Source organism: Schistosoma mansoni, chromosome W, assembly GCF_000237925.1.
Source record: "Schistosoma mansoni strain Puerto Rico chromosome W, complete genome".
NCBI classification, from domain to species: Eukaryota; Metazoa; Platyhelminthes; class Trematoda; order Strigeidida; family Schistosomatidae; genus Schistosoma; species Schistosoma mansoni.
The window spans coordinates 16219922-16238110 of NC_031502.1; the positions used below are offsets into that span (position 1 = coordinate 16219922).

Sequence of the window (18189 nt, forward strand, 5' to 3'; positions counted from 1 at the left end):
AACATCCCATTAGCCTGAGGATGATATGCAGTGCAACGTGTCCTATTGGAACCTAGAAGTTAAACTGAGTTGTCAAATAGCTCAGATTAAAATTGTGCTCCTCCAGCCGTCGTTATTGTAATAGGTGTACCCAAAATGGTCATCTGGTTCCGAATAAAAGCTTTGCCCACTGTTAGCGGTTAGCGGTTTATGATTTGTACAAACTATGAAGTCCCCGCCTTCCAAGATGTGTCGGAAATGTTTAATAGTTAGTTAGACTGCCAGAATTTTTCGTCCGAAAGTAGAATTTCTCACCTCTGCTGTAGCGAGTCTTTTTGAGAAAAATGTAAACGGTTTTCATGCGTTTATAATCAATTGATTCGGGATACTGCCAACTGCTTTGTCCGAAGTATCCACCACCAAAGCGAATGGGAAAAGGGGATTCGGATGTGTCAACGTAGATACTTCAGCTAGTTTGTCTTTTAGCTGTTTAATTACCTCAACAACCTCAGAAGTCAAACTAAAATCTTTTAGTCTTCTTTCAAGCGAACGTGTCAAAGGTTGCATCAATTGTGCATAACCGGGTATGGATCCTCGAGAAAAGTTAATTAGACCTATAACACTTCTAAGTTACGTTAGAGAACTTGGTATGGGGTATTGTCTGATGGCGTTCACTTATTCTTTGATCGGTGTAATCATCTCTGAGCTTATTGTGTGTTCGGAAAATTATGGAGTTTGAACACCGAAAACAAACTTACTTTGATGTATGTTAATTCTATTTTCATTTAACCGTTTTAGTACCTCTCTTAGATGCTGTTCGCGTGATTTTAAATCCAGACTAGCAATTAACAAATCGTTCATATAGCCCTGTGCAAATGGAATATCCCGAAATAGGTTGCTTAAGGATCTTCAAAATGTTTATCCCGCATTCCCCAAGCCGAATGGCATGCGTATAAACTCGAACAGTTCAAAATGTGTTGTAAAAGTTGTCTTAAGTATACCTCCCTCAGCTATTGGGATGTTACGATATCCGCTGACCAAGTCAATCTTAGTAAATATGTTTGTAGTCTGCAAGCCGTGTGTAAAATCTTGGATCTGAGGTATTGAGTACTCGTCTGACACGGTTTGACGGTTGAAGGATCTGTTATCCCCACACGGTCTCCAATCGCCTTCATTTTTCTTCGGGACCATATGCAAACGGGTTTCCCATTGACTATGAGATGGACGGATGATGCCCAGCTGAAGAATGTGGTCCAATTCGGCTCCAACGATTTGAAGCTAACCTGCAGTCAGTCTCCTGGGTCTAGCAAACAGGTGCACATTCGGTTTTGATCATATGACTTACATTTAGTTTACTTTTGGGAGGCTGAGGGTTCGGTTTGTTTAGGTTTTAAAATTCTGCCAGTATATTGTGAAGTTTTTTAATTATTACTGATGAGGTTTGTATCAAATTTATAGAAGTGGTGTGGCCTTCTTTGCCACTGAATATCATATCTTTCTAAGAAGTTCATTCCCAGCACTTCCATATCTAAATAGGCCACAGTGAACACTCAAAGGAATAGCCTCCTAAACCCCAAATCTAGAGTCAAACTTTTCTACCCGAACGTCTCGATTTTAGTTTTGTTATTAGCTTGAAGTGTGACTGTGAAAGTTTTTCGACCCACCTAGTTTGTTCTGAGGAGTGATACTAAGAGCAGCACTAGTATCCTCCGAAACATTTAATCCTGAATTTCTGTTCTGAACATAAAACAAGCTGCTTTTTAGACACTCCTCATAAGTCGTCGCGACCTGTGGAGGAATTATTCGTTTCTCATATTCTTCAGAGCCTGTTTATGCCGGCTGCATGGTTGCCTGCACTTAGTTGATCTGACATCAAACTTCTAGCGGTACCAACAAAATTCCCAGATTGTCTGAACATTTGTGACCTGTTTCGTGTCTTCGATCTTGGTCTTTGTGGTAACCTGCTCCTGTTTCTGTGACCCATTTGCATCTTGGTGACAGCCTCAATGAGACTATTACCGCTGGCGATGGGTCCTTCTATGACCGGGTATTTTGATGGTTCTTTTTGTCCACGATTTATCGTGAGTGATCTAGTTAAGGGACCTCTTTCCATACGCGCTAAATGAGATAAGGAGGTGCCAGGGTGTTGTGCATCCAAAAAGTGTTGGACGTAGTATGAGATAGCATGTATTCATCTTTGTTTTAGTACTGCATCAACCACTGTGTTGTCGCCCACTAAGACTTAGAGGGGGCTCAAAAACAGTGATGACGACTTTTCAACCAAATGTTTTTCTTTGGAAAAGCCTTTGGATTTTTTGGCCATCTGATAACGGTGGACAGTTCATTATCTGTCGTCTTACGATGGTGTATGGTTGTGATGATGTTGGACTTAAAATCAAGTCACGAATTTTTTTGGCGACTGAAGGAGGTAGGACAGAACATAAGTCTCTATGGCGAATTCCTTACACATTAATATTGTCTCGTGAAGTAATGCATAATAGTTGAGCAAACCACAACTCGAAGTAACTATAATCAAATTCTGGGAGTCGGACATTCGTAATCATAAGCGTCTGTCTCTACTGGTGACGAACCCTCCAGGCTTTTGGTTTGTATTGAGTCCGACATGTATAAGACCACTATAACAATATAGTGAGAAAGGGGTAAAATAATGACCACAGCACGATTACACTGCGACAAAAGCTGTGTGTAAATATATATACCAAACTTTAGTTAAGGATAATAAAGTTTACTTTTAAGACTGAGTAAAAAAATAGTAGTAGTGAAAACAGAAATTAAGTTTGTGTTCAATGTGGGGCTCAACACTTCCGTGCCTGTATATATCCCTCATTCTCATGATAGAAGAAACCAGATTAATAGCGTTTAAGTCCTTATTTAGCTCGTGGGTGGAACACAATCGAGTGCCTTTCAACATTTACCATTAGATAACCGGAAATATAATCCCTATACAAAATTGAGAAAAGAATGAATACTTGAGCTCTATTGTTTGGGCATATATTTGGGTGTTTGAGATCAACTCTCAACTAATAGACTTACGTTGTCACAGTCTTACAACGACAGGTAAACAGCATCTGGTAATCTTTAACACACTTATTGAGATGATAGCAAGACATGGAATCGAGGTATAGCACTTTCGATGGGGAACTCCTAATCATGTATTGTGCTGTACGGCTGTACTTCATTTTCTTCAATTACTATGGATGTAAACTCTCTCGTGAGCAGGCTCAGAAACGCGATGCGTTCAGTTAAACCTGCTTCTAGTCGACCTCATTCAACTGATGTTTTCGTTCAGACTGCCTTACGACATAGTTCATACGTTTTTGTACGTCGCGATTCATTACGGCGACCTCTGTAAATGGTATACGAAGGACTCTTCAAAATTCATCATCATAAACCTAAATACTGTATCGACGCCAAGAAACTTCGCTGGTGTCTGTCAACCCGCTTAAAACAATGTGCTCTGAAAGAAGGGTAACGTTTCCTGAACACTTATAAGACCACTGCACATAGGACACAACATGACATTTTGTTTTACCCCGATTTTTCCAGTATTATTGTGTCAGGAAATGGTAAAAGACAAACATCAATTTTCCTAATATGCCTATATATATGTGCAGATATTTTTTTGCCTGAAAAATTCGAAACGATCACTGAAAGTTGTTACGCTAACCCACGTCTGTAATACACATGTATACCAGTTTATTTTTCTTTTTACGCACGTTTTGTGCCCTTACGCTCGTACGAGTGTATATTGACAGATAACTACAAGACTGACAAAAAAATACGATGAATCGAAATTTTCATTCGTGCTACGCATTCCTTTTAACTTTTAGCCAGCCTATATCAAGTGCTTAAATATGCCACGGATATTCGGAGTTTGATAACGCCTTCACACATAGCACTTTTATATTGGAGGTATGCCAACTCAGGCAAGTCAAAAGTCATTAATGAGTGGGTTCGAAGATATATTTGAAAGGGTGTTGATATGTTGAGAAGGGTTTTGTCTAAGCTGGTTAACAGTTGGAAGGGATGTGTAGCACGGCGTACCTACTCGTGATCTGGTGTGAATGGATGGCCGGGCGCCTTCAGCTACTGATGTCCATTAAATCCAACGGGGTCAGCTAATAATTTCGGCGATTTATTTACCCTTACATGCGCCTCATTTCAGTCTTTTATATAGACCACGACGTTCATCCCCTTTGTTTCGGTCTTCCAAAGTTTCGTACATGTTTCAATAGGTCAGTGGTTGTTAGTAATACTACATGTCGTAGGTCAGATCCCCAACTCCTATCTATCTTCAATGACAAGCACTGTTCAAGAACCGATTCCCAAATATGAGTTGTTCTGTACTCTTTACAAGCACTTACTTGCCAGAAGACTCTAAACAAAAGCATAGAATCCATAAGTTTCTGGCAATGTCAAATGTTTACACCAATATTTAAATACTGCACGCTCAGTGAATCGAACTTCAGATACGTAGATCTCCGAAAGCTTGTATATGGTACAGTATCTGATTTTTCAGAAGGATATGTAGCGCCATTATTCGCAGTATTTTAAGGAAAACAATTTATTGAAGTTCTGTGTCAGATGTACCCAAGTATATAATTAGGCGACTTATCTAAGCTATTGTCAATGTTTAGTTCAAATAGTAAATGCAAATATGATATTCATTTTGTACTAGTAAAATAACGAAATGATCTTCTGACATATCAAACAAGATCACTGAATATTTTAAAATTTGTTTTTATATACCAATATTTCATTTCGTTTTATAGCAAAATCTTGAATATTATTTTTCAGTATGTATTAGCGCTGTTAATATCTGCATCACTAGCGTCCACTGAAAAATTTCGCAAATGGGAGAAAATTTACATTCAAAGTCTGACTTAGAAGTTGAAAATGAAAACGTCGTCGTTGACTCCGTATTGATGCATAAAGCTACACCAGATTATCTCCAAGAATTGCTAAAAGATAAGAGGCAGCTCCAGAATTTTCCAAACATCTTCTTGCACTTAGAATTCATTTTGGAGAAAGGTAAATATTTTGTTAATATATTTCTTATGTTTATCTTGAAGTTATCAGATTGTATCTTGTTTTAGGTGGTGCAGAGGTAATGTCAGACCTAACAGACTTACAGTATAGATTATAAAGCCGTATCTGCATCCTAACGTTTATGAATTTATATTTCTTTCCAGCCCCTCTGTATATGAAACGCTCATTCAACTGGCCTTATCTTCACACTTTGTTAATAAAACCACATGTTTCTTTAGCTTTGTCGTTAATGTTTAGTGAATTGTACTAATTTTGTTAAAATCTTAAAATTGACATGTAAAATGTGTTGCTCAAATCAACAATAATACATCATTTGTGCTTCTAATTGGGATCTAATGTGGTCTTTAACGTTACATTGTGTATGTCTAAACTTTTGTTCAGTACCATTTGTTTAAGACTATTGAAATACTAATCTAAAACCAAGCTTGATTTATGATAATGCACTTATTCTAATACATTTTGAGAGTATCACAGTAACATAATTATTATAGTTTTGATTTTCTTCAATCGGTAGTGAGGGTTATCTCACCATAATAAAGATTTATTTGAGTGTTTATCCAATACCATCATATATTATAAATGACTTTATGTCACTTAAGATTATCGTTATGTATTTTTCTATTGCAGAAATTACCCGTGTAAGGCAAAAGCTATTTCATTTAAACGAATCAGTAAAGAAAACTGAGAACGAGCTTCCAGTACCTTCCGGAAATATTGTGTCATTGCAAGAGAAGGTTTTTGTTCCTGTGAAGGAAAATCCCAATGTTGGTTAATTTAATTTACCTAGTTAATCCTAATGTTCTAGTATAACTTTGTTGGACGCCTTCTTGGTCCAAGAGGATTGACTGCAAAACAGCTTGAACAAGATTTGGAGTGTAAAATCATGGTGAGAGGTAAAGGATCACTTAGAGACAAAAGAAAGGTAAAACCTGACGGAATAAAAATAATATATCGAGATTTCGTTGTCAGTTATACATCGTATAATATAAATTGTGCAGGCTTGATAGATTTTCATTTTAAACACTCGAAGCATTTTATCATACTGATTATAATTTCCTCTTTTGGTAAAATGGATGGTTTTATATGATTCTTTTTAACTAATAATTGACCAACCTAGAGGTGCATTTTTAAACATGTTGCTGTAGTCAATAATTGCTAGATATTTTAGTAATAAACTAAGTTTCTATGGATAGGTAAATAATATTTTGGCATCCTGACCTAATGTATTTTTGTCGTTTGTACGTTCATGTACATGGTAAAACTACTGATGTTTATGTGTACGTAAAATGTCTCTGTGGAAGAAATGTTACCGGAACGTAGTGATCACTTCATAGTAGAACCTAAATAAAATGCCACGGTAAGTAATATCACCCAGGTCGATAGGATACAAATAAATCACTCGGCTAATCGAACAGAGGTCAGATAAAAAACGTTGCTTCTTTTTGCAAGCGACGTTGCAATGTGTTTTGATGACTGAAACCAGTTATCTGTGGTTGAAATTTAAAACGTTTAAAAAATGTCAGGAGGTTTGGCGTTTTGCTCTTAACTGATGAAAAATTGTCGAGTAAATATCGACAATAACAAACTACACCAATATTCCTATAGATCAATTACATTTTTGATCTAAGTTCATTCTTTTTGATAATTCACCAATCACATGTCATGGCAGTTTAAATCATAAACCACGTGTACAGTTGTTGATTTCCGAGGAAACAAAAATGGCTCATGTCGGACTAAAATTTCCTTGAGGACTTAAAGTGCCATAATGAGGAGTTATATTACGTGCTTGACCATATGGTACATCTATTTGTTTTTATATTGCTGTGTCAACCTATAAAGTAGATCACAACAGAATTCTAGACATATTGTGTCAGAACTATTTGTTATGTTTGATGTATTTTCCGCGTTCGCTAAATTACCTTCATACATATCACCAACCATCACTTTATCAGTATGGTCTCTTTGAAAAACAAAGCTAATTCACAAGACTGTCCATTAATAGTCTTCAGTTTGACTGTAGACCTGTATTTTGTCCACACAGATTATTTTGCATACACAGCCATTTTAGCAGCGAAGTTTTTTTAGATTTCAATGTAATGGTATTGATGTTTACTTAATGAAGATATCGATTTCGTAATGAATCAGTTGTTTAACCAGATTTCAAAATTATCGACATTTTTATTTTACTTTTACTAAACAGAATCCTTTTAGAATTTATAACCTGAGTAGCATGTTCCAAATAACAATTCAATAGATGTTTTATATTCTCTACATGTAAATATATCAATACAAAATATTCCTATAGGAGGATTCAAACAAAGGAAAACCAAACTGGGAACACCTGGATGAAGAGTTGCATGTTCTGGTGAGCGTCGAAGATTTTGAAAGTCGTGCGGCTATTAAGCTGAGAAGAGCGTCCGAAACCATTCGTGCATTTCTTGAGCAAGGAGTGCGAACGGTAAGTGGAGCTTTTTGAAGTAATGCATAAAATCATACATGAATTGTTTTATTTAAGTTCCAGCTCTATAGAAACTAAAGCGTTCCGTAAAGAGTTGCTTTTAAAGATAACTTTGAATATGAAAACAATGGTATGTCGTAACCCTGTCAGAATTCAGTTGATGAAAATGATCTACTAGATTACAAACTAATACCTTTGTCACTATCATAACAATTTAATCTCCCTGAAAAACTAGGCAGAGACGTTTTTTCATCTTTGTGCATAATTACAATAAGTTTTGAAATGAAGATGGGTTTTGGAACACAAAAAGACCTTTGTTATAGCAAAAATAAGCATGCATAATTTGCAAACATCTGAACTTACTAATTTTTAGTATTCATACTGAGGGCAGGTTACACAATAGCTACTAGACGTTCTTAGTGAATTCACTTCACTCTTTTGAGGAACGGGAATGACGACAGTTGTGTAATGGAAAAATCTATTAGTCTTCTCGGTATTTTCTGATAATGTATTTCATATCAGATGCGTATAAAGTAACTATGAAGGTTTCAGTATTGCACTGTAATCTGTTGAATATAACCCTTAGTTATTACGTAATCGATTAAATAAAGTACTTAAGTGGAAAATACCACTTCAGTTTGCCTAGATGAAATCAATAAATGTACTGTGCTTCATAAATATCTCAAAAACAATCTATCATAAATAGTCAGTTAATACTACGGACAATTCTGTGTACTGTGCATGCATATTATTAAAAATAGTCAGACTGATTTTAAGCATATCTAGCTGCAAAAATTCTAATTCTAATAGTAACAGATGTTTATAATACATTACTATACTTGATTTCACAGTTTTCTTGCACTTTTTGAAAATGCAGCCGTAATAACTTGAAATTCTCGATAGTTTGTTAACTATGGAGAGTAAATTTAAAACCTCAACATGGGTTAGTATCTTTACCATAAAAAGGATATCAACAACATTTAATTGATTGATATTCTTTCATATGAAGTGTCCGGGATGGATTTTGAATGATAGAAATTAAACTTGGGCAAACCATGGTTTATTGAGGCGGTGGATTATTATTAGGAAAGCAATTTTAGATTTTTAATAAGATCGTTCTGTTTCGTACTTTTAGCTGCAATTAAGTAACTAACTGTATTTGACCTTATGATGTCACAAACCATACTTTTATTTACATCCTATCATTTAGAACCAAATTTGATTGTTTTTGAGTTAGCAATGAGCCATTAATCCTTATAAAGTTTTATTCGTATGAGTTTTAAGGTTTATTAACTGTCTGGTATAGAATGATACAATTTTATAAACTTAAAGTTGCTTTAATTCAAGTGATTTTTAGGAATAAATATGATATGATAGGTATCATTATCAAGGTTGTACTTGATAATTTCAAATAAAATTTAACATTGGGTAGAGAGCTAATAATAAACATTTTTTTATGTTCTAATAAGTAGAAAATTGTATTTCTGACGTTTTGGGACTTATTGTGAGCCACTTCTTGACAATAAATAACGTAAATTCATTCTGAAGAGGTGGCTTACATTGGGTATCTAAACGTCAGAAGCATAATTTTTGTTTAGTTTCTGAAGTATTTTATGTTGTCAGTTACTCATAAAGTTGGAAAGTATTGAGTCCCATCATTACATACTTATGGAATATAGAATAAAATTGGTTATGTTAGCGTGTTTTTGTTCATCGTCAATCTTCTTCTAGGTCCCCAGTTAAGTGTCATTCCGTAAAGTTCATACCTTGATCTTATTCATTCTTTCTGAAATACATTTCTTAGGCTTAGGTTTCCGATAAAAGTAAATTTATTATTTTTGTCGTATAAAACTATTTAAAAATGTCTTTGGTTCTTTTTCGAGATCTGAAAGATCCATTTCAGTAATAATTAGTAAGCGAAACAACTTTCAAGTGTTTTTTAGTTATTTACTAAAACACATTGTTTGAAATGCATACAATATAGTTTCGAGTTGAAAGAATAATGGGTTATATTAGGTATTGAATAAATGTTCTAATGTTAGGTATAGTATTGATGGTAGAGATAAACATCATTAGAAATGTATTATTTCTTTACATTATCTTGGTTAACATCTAAACGAAAGTTGTTTCCAGTTAAAAAAATAATCACATTCATAACCCATTTTCTATCTTTATCTTAACATGTTTAAACTGATTTCTCGGTATCCTTTTATTGTACTTGTTTTTGTGTACACGAAAGTTTTGTTTGGTGCGACAAGTTAGTGGTCTACTTGTTTTGGCTTTATTATCAAACCTGAAAGTTTAAAGAAGTTTAGATTCTTAGTGGTAAAGAAATAATAAATATAATGCATTAGGAATAAACCTAACTTGTTCGTAATTATTTCCAGTTAATTATGCTGTTTATATTCAAGTCAAGGAGTATTATGATAATGTCTTAAATTCCACGCTTTTGAGTTATATTTCTCTTCAAGGTTCTTCCTGTTAGGACCTAAAAATTCTAACTCTTTTCACCTGGACAATGTCTTCATTTATGATGACTGTCAGTTTATGAACTTTTTGTGTTCTGCTGAACATTGTACCGTTAGCTTCTTGTTTTATGTGAAACTAGAAGAATACTGGACTCTCCTAAGTCATGTCAACAACAAGTATTGTTTTAATGTGTGAGTTTTGTTTGTTACTATTTAACCAGCTACATTGTAGATAAATATCTATTAGAAGCTGTCTCGAGATTTAATAACAATAATATGCGGATAATGATCGGGATTTTCAAACGTACTAGCTTTCGTATCGTCCGGGGCTCAGATCAAGGTTTTCTGTTATTTGACAGTAATAATCATGGTTGATCTTCAACCGTGGTAGATATAATATGATAACGGGGATTCAGATCAGTGTTAATTGCTGCTTCACTTATTGAAATGAAACATATCCTTAAAATGTAAACATATACTTGGTTGGTCAACGCCTATGACTAAAATTACTCAGATCCACTTCATCTTAAGAATAACTGCCGACCATCAAAGAAATACCGCCATAATGATGAGTTAAGTAGCCAAGTGACCGCATTGTGAAAGATGATCAATAGAATTCGACCAACACCTATATAACATTGCCCAGAACTAAGCGTCAGATAGTATCTATATCCCGGCGCTAATCTACTAGAATAGCTTTACAATATACTGATTACCTTCATTGACCCTTAAAACTAACATATTAAAAAAATTTCACCTGTTTCCAACGACTGATTTATAAATACCGTGAATGGATTCATTGCCAGGGTAACTCATTTTTGTAACTGATTAGTTTTGTTCCATCTCTTTTTTTTAAGAAACTGATTACTTCCAGTTATTTCATGTCATTCACTCATAAATGTTGTCTGCTAATTTAAGTCAACACTGGTTTTCTTCATTGTTGCTACCGCTAATGCTGCCGTCGTTTTTTGAAGTTTTGTAAAGTATCACCATGAATAAGCTATTCACTAGATTTTCTTAATAACAACTCATTGTACACAATGGATTAATATAAGTTGTAACTATAATTGAAGTTAATTATTGTTTGTTGGATAATAATTCACCATCAATTAATAAATCTAAGTTAATTTTTCATAATGAGACAAACTTTCTCATTAAACCCAATTGTTAATCATCAAATTTAAAGGGTTTTTCAAAACTTGTTATTTATTAATCTATTAAAAAAAAAACAACAACAGTTAACTGACACTAGAAACAAAACATTTACTGCTATTACGATTAATAGCATATAATCAGTCAGTATAATAATACATTGTACATCGATTTTCATAATTTCTTCTTAAACACAATACTCATATTTCTCAGTGTGTTTTTTTTCTTTTTTTTTGAGTTCACTATTTCTATATTTCTCATTTGTTTATTATTATTCATTAATTTATACACTAACAATCGATAAATCAACAACTGTGAAATGAAGAAGATACAGTGTGTATATATATGTGTATAAATATATATATCAATAAATTATTGATTTAAATCTAGTTTATTCAATAAAAGTGGCATTGATTTTGAGCGTGATAAGCTTATTGTTGGTATTTTGTTTTATTAATAAGCTAATAATAATGACAATAAAAATTAATTATTTCTTAAACTAATAATCACTAAGTAGGGAACTTTAAAAATATAAACTAAAAAAGGACTTTTCTTTTTCAATTGATTATCTGGTGTACATAAGTTCATAATTGAACTAAGATTGTGATAGATATGCCAAATCTATTGAAATTAGAAGAGTAACCCTTGGATGATATAAGTTAAGAATATGAATATTAGCTGTTTTAAAGATCACCAAAAAAAACGGGGATTTATCTGTATAATTTTATTTTGTTAGATGTGATGGATTCCTGGAATAATTAATTGCTTATTGTTATCAACTTCTTTCCATACATTCTAGTAGATGTATTGATTTCTCATATCAAATGAGTACTAAGGATTATTATGTGAACTTTCTTAGAAATAAAAAAGTATTTGTCCTATCAAAAGGTATATTTTATTTATGTGTGGATTAAAGTTGATACATATTTCGTCCACACAGAAGATTTTTGAAGTATCCTTAAGCAAGTTAAACTGTGACGTTCAAGCTATTCCATTGATTTCTTTGCAATTTCTCGGTAACAAGTTATCTGCTCATCTAAGTTTACATGTCTAAAGTATAAGATTTCACTTTCATGTAAACAAAAGCAATGAAATAATGAAACTATAACAGAACAAAACATGACACTGGAAATTCATTTGAACTTTACCAATACTTTCTGACACTCATACCGTTTAGACTAAATTAATACTATACACCTGAAATATTTAGAATTAGCTTCTGTAATAACTTATTAGTTGTACACTTTCAACAATTCATACATGTTTAAAAAACAAGATTTACAATTTTAGTCGATGTATGTTTAATTACTGTGTTCAGATTATAAGCTTTGTTGTCAGGCAATAAACCTAAATTAATTGGTTTGTACAAGAATTTTCATTCTCACATTATCTGGACTACAAACTCGTGACCACTTTAAAAAAGTATAGAATACTCTATGACCTAGTTTGCGTTTATCATAAATAATGAATGCACTTTGGTCCAATTCATACATATTCATACAGTATCCATTATCTCATGATTTTTAAGGTGATTACAAATTGCTGCTTTTATCTTTATTTATTGGTTAATCGACTACGAAACATGTATCATTAGTTATAATTTGTTACTCATTGTAAATCTTCACTTTTTATTCATTTTTTGCTTACCCATTTTAGCGCAAAAATCAAGACAGTAGTCACAGAAACAAAAATAAAATAAAACATGCTTAATTTATTGAAGTTTAATAAAAAGTACATTGATAGCTCAGAACTATTTACTATGCTTTTGTGCACATATGCTTACGCATATATTTGTATTAAGACCAGGATAGGGGTTCAGATAACAGAGGTTAAATTGTTTTTCTATACTTTTTAAACAGTGATTTTTAGAGTCATGGTTATTTAAGGTCATTTTGAAAAGAAGTGAATACTAGAGAGTTTGATGGCTTGATGGTCTCTAGTAGTTGTATGCTCTTTATTTATTTTTATTAGTAAAATCAAGCTGTTCAGACCTCCTAGAGAAAAATTGTTAATATTCTGCAGTCCAGTGATTATGAATTCCGAATGTTGAGCTGTTTGATGTTTTTCTTTTCAATTCAGTGAATTTCTGTCTTCCTTTGGTAAAGTTACCTAACAACTGTTATTTTATGAACATTATAATACGTTATAGAGAATATCTGTGAATATTCATAAACCCTCAGATTATCTAATAAAGTTAAATGCAAAATTTACATAATATGAATAATCTAACTTTTATTAAGTGTAGATTTTGGAAATGTACAGTTTCATGCTCATATGAAGGCTTGTTTTAATTTTTGTTAAGTGTCTAAACTAGCTAATCATTCGATTTCTTGTTATTCACAAAGAAATGTTAGCATCCTAATATGGTTTCCATAAAGCATTGAAATATGCATATTTTACGGTTAGTTTTAAGAAGGTTAACTTTCAGAACTCTATTATTAATGCTCATATAAATAATGAATCAATATTCTAATCGTTGATCAATGAATTAAGTATTAGTTTGTTGTCTTAAAATAAGTGAATATAAATTAGCAGTGTTTGTTGTCTTATTTTAAGGAAATTTTAAAATTTACGTATGTAGGGTTACAAGGTTTATTAGAAATAAATAACTCCAACATTACGCCCAACGGTCCCGTCCGAGGTTCTCTAAAAAAATCATCAAAAGTGTTTAACTAAATTTGAGTTAGAATGTCGAGATACCTATTACAATGTAGCCCATGAACAACTTAGAAAATGTATCCTGTAATTATTAGCTTAGAGTAAATACTGATTATATATCAATGACGAGCTAGGAAGGAAGTAAAAATAGTGTGTTACTATGTTGTACATAACCTTTATTCTGATAGTGCTAAAGTGGTAACAGTGATCCAAAGTAGACTGAATTATTTCATTCAATATAAAGTTCCTAATAGTCTTAAAATTATCAAACAGTGTGTGAAGCATACCTTCATAGATAACCGGCGTAATACTATGAGAAATAGGATAAAATGAATGAGCCAACAGATAAATTAAGGTATCGGAAATCGAACCTACCAGTGCTAATAATTATTAAGATTGAGGAAGACCTAACTCATTTATAACTCTTATTATAAAGGCTGCTGATCTAGGTAAAGATTAGGCTAAGTAATTTTCATGGTTGTAACTTGTATATCTGTATTGCACAAACTTATATAGGTGCTAACTACGGACTTATCTCACATAAATTAATACAACTTCAAAGACAGTTTTCATCATCGACTGAGATCTTCTCTATAGCCATTAAAGACAGTGAAGTAATAAATACCTATTTGTTCTAGTTTAGAACTTCTGAATTAGTTAGTTAGGCTTTCCTAGGAAATAAGGATCAGAGATCGTACTTAAATAGGTCCGAGGGAGAATTTCTTATTTCCGTTGTTTGACCTCCTCTTATTTTACATGTTTATATATGATATCATTTTCTTCTCTATGTGCTAAGAATAAGTTTTGCAACCTAAACTGTTACATGGTTTCATTTGATCCGAAACCGTGGCAGTAATATATAGAACTAATTAACAGAAGGTTTAGAAGTGTGAAGATAAAATTCTCTTGAGTATGGTAAACAAAAGCATTATAAAGTCAGGATATTTACCCTTTGGAGTGGTCTGAGAACATACGTTAAACATTTTAGAATAATTAAAAGGTTGGTGATAGATAATTTTTAGGAATACAGTTAGCGTGTACTTGGAGAGGGAAAAGTATATTAACTACTTCGGATAGACTTCTTTATAAAGTTAAAAAATAATATCATATTCCTATTGATAAATCACTTCACACAATTTACTTCTTACAGAGGAAGTCCATTTAAAGGAAATTCTTGAAAATATGTTGAGTGTAAATAGAAGTCCATATAAACGTGTGTTTGCATCTTCATGAAAATATATTGATATTAAAAATATAGTAGTCCAAATAAAGTTACCTTATAAATAGAATGTTTGTTGGTCGACCACTCATTACCACTCAGCATAACTATTGCAACATCATTGGGACCATTTCAATGTTTAACTTGCTATTATTAAATTTTCAAAGAAAAGTAATTTACCTTAAGCCATTATATATAGAACTTGAGTCGGACTTATAATGTCAGATGACTTAATGCCGTATAAAAGAAACAATTCGGTCCATAAATCCTTCACATTTTAGGTTTATCGATGAAAATTAACTTGCTTATGTCAACATTCTTTGAGAAAACAAGACATTTGATGATTGTATTACGTCATAAAAAATACTTTTATATTTATTCTCACTATTGGAAATTAAAAAGAAATACCAACGTTATTAAGTTTCAATTTTAACTGTGTGAAATGTCAACAATATAAATGGCTTTTCTCATTTCATGTATCTCATACTCCTTCTACCTCTCTCTCTGCCTATCTGTCTGTCTGTCTCTCTTTATGACTCCAGATATGCAAGTGTCCTTTTCAGTGATCACATTATATCTTTTGGGAAGTATTGTGTTCTTTGATCTGAATCGTTTGTGCAGTCTTCATTGTCTTTCTAGATAACATTGTCAGGATATACTTCGAAAAGAAGTGAACTATTGAAATTTTTGAACAATCGATTAAAAACCTGTTCTATTGGCATGAAATTCGACTAGTTGTTGTTCATAAATTCATTTTCAACGTTTTTACATTTATCTTGATTGTTTTCTTCTCTAGTTTGATATTTGGTTTGTCGCCCAATGATAAAAATGATATACAACTGTAACGTCAGAGATCATACTAGAGATGACAATCCAGATAAATAAATAAAATGATAAAAATGAATTTATGAACAATAAATAATCGAATTTCATGTCAACAGAACAAATTTTTAAACGGTTGTGCAAGAATTCTAATAGAATCTTCTGATAATGTTATCTAGAAAGACGGTGAGGCCTACACGAATAGACCATCCAACCCATAGGTCGCAACATACAAAATCCTACATGTGCGATACAAATTTCCTTCATTATCTCTACTATTTGTTTCGTTAACATATATTAGGTACAGAAAAACAGGATTTACTGTAAAGATTACAATGGTTACTTTGGTGTATTACTCGAAGTTATCCTTCAGTATCTTTCTCGTAATCAGTCTTATCAAGATGTCTAATTCTCTGAGTATTACTTTGATGTACATATCCTTAGTTCCACGTAGCAGCTTTAACATTTTTTAAAGGTACACGATCAATTGGTTACAAATATAAGATACTCTTTGACAAAAATATTTTGAAAAAGTGGGTAAAACTGGCCTTGAAAACCAGCTAACTGAAAAAGGCGAACCACTCCGAAAATTTACTTTGTGAGTTGAAATAAAACTTGTGTTTATTTTCAGAATCCATTTTTGTACCATTTCTGGGTTGCCATAAGCCTTAAGAAATCACTGAAATAAAAGTGAACCGTATAGTTTGGATCTGTTTATTTAGAAAAAAAATTAAAATTTACAATATCTAAGCTCATTTTATCCATTTCCAATAAAACTTTTATTTATATTCTGATTATATCTAATACTGAAAGGATTTAAAAGCTAACATGATTTATTTTACTTGCAAAAAAGCTTATGTTATTTTAGTGACTTATTAGCTTGATTGATAACTATATGTACATAAGCTATAATTGAAGGTATTCCATTTAATTGAAGAATTAGAAGAAAGAACTATTGTTTTATTAGTAACTCGTTTCAGATTTTATTTTATTTTAAATGCATTACTCACCGACGAAAGACACTTTTCCATTATAAAAATGACCTAGAACTAATCATTCTGAGCGACCATATTTAGACTTTTCCTGCTAAATGAACAGACGGTACTTCATCTAATAACAGTTAATGAATCACAATTCATCTGGAAATGAGGACAAGGAGTTTCTTATTCTGGATTTCCTGATACTTAATGGTTAACGCAACTCACTAACCATACTTTTTGTTTAATGTTTTAAATGTTCTGCCTGAAAAGCCAGATCATAATAGGTCAAACGATGTATTCGAATGTACTACCCAATATGTACATAAAACTCTTCGCGCACCGACCTCATTTCAGGCACCGCTGAAAACTAAGGAGCACTGAATAGTTGTTTTGATTTAGTGAGATTTGTCAAAAGCGCGCATTCATGACTTTTTTAAGGATCAAACCTACAGCCTTCACGTTCCTCTATGAGCTATTAAACATTACAGCACCGGGTTGACATTTGATGATACTTGTTTCCAACTTCAATTAACGAACAAGAGTATTTCCAAATATCCCAGTTACTATTATTTTAAGATGAAAAGTGTAAAAGCTTGATATTACTGAAGAAACTAACTAGAATTTCAGGAACTCGCCTCGAAGAAAACCACTCATGCTTACTGATTTTTAATAGTATCCTAAATGAGATCAACCAATGATGAATATCATCGAAAAATTAAACTAATGTCCTCAAAACTTATGTACTCAGTTGCTACCCAATGTCTACAAATCGAATACTCAAAGTAGTGAACCGTCATCCATAACCATAATCATGGTGTACATATATCCAGCGGTAATCCAATAGTTGAACCTAGATGCCGAATAAACAAACCTGCATTAAGTTACTAAATTAGTTCGAAAATAGAATTTTTATTTGTCAACAGTACTATTTGAACATTTCTCTCAAGTGTTTTTGTCGAGTTGGGAGATTTATTTCAGAAGTAAGAAAATTTTGAAGTAATTTTCTTTGTTCTAGAATAAACATTTGAAATATACATTTCTTCTAGTTTGGGAAATATGTGTTTACAATTTTTCGCAAATATATCACATAGTTGTGATAACCTTCGTCTTCTTATTACACTATCGAAATTTTTCGAAAATCTGTTTGTTTTCATTTGGTGACTGTAAGATTTTCGCGAAGTGCTTTTGTATTCGAAGGTATTTTCTTTTTACTTTTTAAGAAAGTTCTTTAATTTTGTCCCTTTCCTCTGCATTTGATCTAACAGATACGAATTTTAATATGTTATGAATTATAATGATAGTATCTGAGTGATTAATTGCTTAGTCTTTCAATATTTCGTAAAATGATCTGAGTCAAACTCTTCGTTTTTTAAGAGCACATGC

At 32.6% G+C, this 18189-nt stretch overlaps 2 protein-coding genes across 2 annotated transcripts in view; one reads left to right on the forward strand and one right to left on the reverse strand.

Annotated features, from left to right (window-relative positions):
• Positions 1-1798: 1798 nt before the first annotated feature.
• Positions 1799-2092, reverse strand: Smp_091070 (hypothetical protein; the record flags this gene model as incomplete). The annotated part of the gene is made up of 1 exon (XM_018788756.1): positions 1799-2092. The coding sequence occupies one exon, from the start codon at positions 2090-2092 to the stop codon at positions 1799-1801; it is 294 nt and encodes a 97-aa protein (XP_018654267.1).
• Positions 2093-4853: 2761 nt separating this feature from the next.
• Smp_171860 (kh-domain rna binding protein-related) overlaps positions 4854-18189 on the forward strand; it is a gene marked incomplete at both ends in the record, with an annotated part of 35475 nt that continues 22139 nt past the window's right edge. The window contains 4 exons of the mRNA XM_018788757.1: positions 4854-5031; positions 5677-5813; positions 5855-5971; positions 7355-7507. Coding sequence (XP_018654268.1) covers positions 4854-5031; positions 5677-5813; positions 5855-5971; positions 7355-7507 — 585 coding nt within the window. The remainder of the gene's footprint in view (positions 5032-5676; positions 5814-5854; positions 5972-7354; positions 7508-18189) is intronic.